The 2,500-nt window shown below is 35.5% G+C and overlaps 2 protein-coding genes across 2 annotated transcripts in view; one reads left to right on the forward strand and one right to left on the reverse strand.

Annotated features, from left to right (window-relative positions):
- LOC138022380 (alpha-N-acetylglucosaminidase-like) overlaps nucleotides 1-718 on the forward strand; it is a 7,356-nt gene extending 6,638 nt beyond the window's left edge. The window contains exon 7 of the mRNA XM_068869502.1: nucleotides 1-718. This exon is cut by the window's left edge and continues 62 nt beyond it. Within this exon, the coding sequence (XP_068725603.1) occupies nucleotides 1-485 (485 nt within the window). The 3' untranslated portion in view covers nucleotides 486-718.
- A 541-nt stretch (nucleotides 719-1,259) lies between these two features.
- Nucleotides 1,260-2,500, reverse strand: part of LOC138022379 (retinoblastoma-like protein 1) — a 34,575-nt gene continuing 33,334 nt past the window's right edge. The window contains exon 29 of the mRNA XM_068869501.1: nucleotides 1,260-2,500. This exon is cut by the window's right edge and continues 887 nt beyond it. The gene's annotated coding sequence lies outside the window, so the exon portion shown is untranslated.

A 2,500-nucleotide genomic window follows, 5' to 3' on the forward strand; every position in this document is an offset into this window, starting at 1 on the left:
ATTTGGTAGGTGGTTACATCAACAAATCACTCCCTCAAGTTAAAGCCGCTGCCACAAAGTTAAATGAAATTTTCTTAGACATGGATGCAGTTCTCACATCAAACCAATATTTCCTCTTGGGAAACTGGCTCAATGGTGCAAAGTCACTGGCAACCGACGCCCAGGAAAGCAGGCTGTATGAATTTAATGCTCGGAACCAAATCACCTTGTGGGGCCCAGATGCAAATATTGAAGACTATGCCAACAAGATGTGGGGTGGAATGGTGAGGAACTACTACAACCCTCGATGGGAACTCTTTGTGTCTTATCTTATCAATGCAGTTTCTCAAGGCAAACCATTTGCCAGCCAAAAGTTTAGAGCATCTCTGTTTGACCAGGAAACTAAGTGGACATTTGACAATAATTCATTCCCAGACAATCCAGTCGGTGACACATTAGATATTGCAAAAATGTTGCATTCAAAGTACAGACCCATGACATACTGATGACAATAAACAATTACTCTCTATAATGAGAAAAATTTCACTTCCACGTTAATTTCATCAATTGTTTTATACCAAGAGAAATAATTTCCTTGTAGAGTTCACAAGCAACATAGTGTATCCTAATTGGATGAGGTCAAAAAGCTTTGTAAGCCACATTTTTCAAACATGCTTGAGAGAATTGGATCGCACAAGAGGAATCCTGAGACAAAGAAAATAAAATTATTTTCTGACTACTTTATGATAAAGTTACTTTACGCCTAGCAGGGTCAACAGCCCCCATAGTAACCTTTTTTTATTTGACTAACCATTTGGTCAAATTTAGATCACTTGGTCATTGGTATACATACAGAACTATTTTATCTTCCATGGTTGTAGTTAAGTCATCAACTTGCATGTACCCGAGTCAGCTGTGAATGTGATGCCATTAAATGAAGACAAAAAGGGAAAAATAACAGGTATGGTATTCTGAAGCTTCATCGAACAAGAGGGTATATACATGATACCGGGACGAACTCAGACGGCCTACCTACATTTCTTTTTGTACGTTTACATGAGACTGGCCTGACAATGATTCTGTATTTAATTGTGTAGAGGCATTCTTCCCAAAGCAGGGAATAACCCGACAGTGTTTGTGATATATCACTGTTCTTATTGCATTAGTAATACACATTACTTCATTATGAAGCAAAATTCGACCATATAGCAGAATCTTCAAAGAAATGGTACAAAAGTAGAAGGGTTGAATGCGATAGAGCAAAATAGTCATCCAAAACGTTTGGCTGCATTTTTATTTTCTATTTTGCAATCAAGCAATGACATGAATATTTTATTTTCCTAACACCTGAAATGAGCTTGGCTCTAAAATGGGAGGATGACAACTACAATTAAATTAGGCTTATAAGTGCATCATTAAAATAAAAACTACAGACCAAATGATACTGTTGCACATCAACGTATACATTATAACTTTTACCATCACCAGAGGTCTTAAGATGTGTCAGAGACCTTTACACCCTAATAGACAAAAGGTTCTTTGATGGGTATTTTGTTCCGAGCCAGGTGAATGCAAAAGTCTAAAAAGTTACCAGCCTGTAACTGGCCAGGGCAATTAAAAATCAAGATTTTATGGAATGATGCTTGAAGTTGTGATCACTTGATTAATTAAGAGTTCAACGTTGTTTACGATCCCTTCTTACATTTTTTTAAGTGCACATGGTAGCAACTATAATTATCAAGTTGGCAATAACCACTAAACAAGGGAAATGGGCTACGAATATTTGAATAATTTAAATTGTATGGAATAAGAAAGCGGCAGAACAAAAATTAATAACAAATTTTCGGCTTTTATGGCAATATTGAATAAAACACTTCTCTCTGTGTTACTGTTAGGTTCACCTGTAAAGCAGCATATTTTTTAAAGGCTAGTATAACAAAAAAATTGAAAAAAATTCCATAACTGAGACCTTGAAATGGAAAACAAATTTTAGCCACAAGAAAATTGTTTTGGAAACTTGTTGTATCCTGAACTCACTCTTAGTTTGTTCCTAAAAATAAATGATTCTAAATGCTTCTAACAAAAGGGACTTTAAAAGGCTGAATCATTTGAAGCAAAGTACATTTTCGCATAACCAATTAGTTCCAAAGATGATTACCTAGCCTTCATTCCAACATGCATTTCATTACAGGGATCACTATCAAATTATTTTTCCTGAAATAAAGGTATTCTTTTGCAATTCTCCACACGAGAATTTTGGGCAAAAGGATACAGACCATTCAACTTTCATACATGTAGATAGAGTTCCCTAGAACGGAAACATCATGTGCAGCTGAAGTCTGCTAAAATAAATTAAATACTTAGTCAATACATGTTATGTGAAATGTAATACTTACAGTGAAAGGAGAAAGGAATAAAGTAAGGCTTTCACTTGGGTTTGAGTTTCAACACTTTCCAGAAAAGATAGGAGGTGAGAAAATGACAACAGGGCGAATAATAGTGATGACAATTCACAATGATT

The sequence above is a fragment of the Montipora capricornis genome, chromosome 10 (genome assembly GCF_036669925.1).
Source record: "Montipora capricornis isolate CH-2021 chromosome 10, ASM3666992v2, whole genome shotgun sequence".
Taxonomy (NCBI): domain Eukaryota; kingdom Metazoa; phylum Cnidaria; class Anthozoa; order Scleractinia; family Acroporidae; genus Montipora; species Montipora capricornis.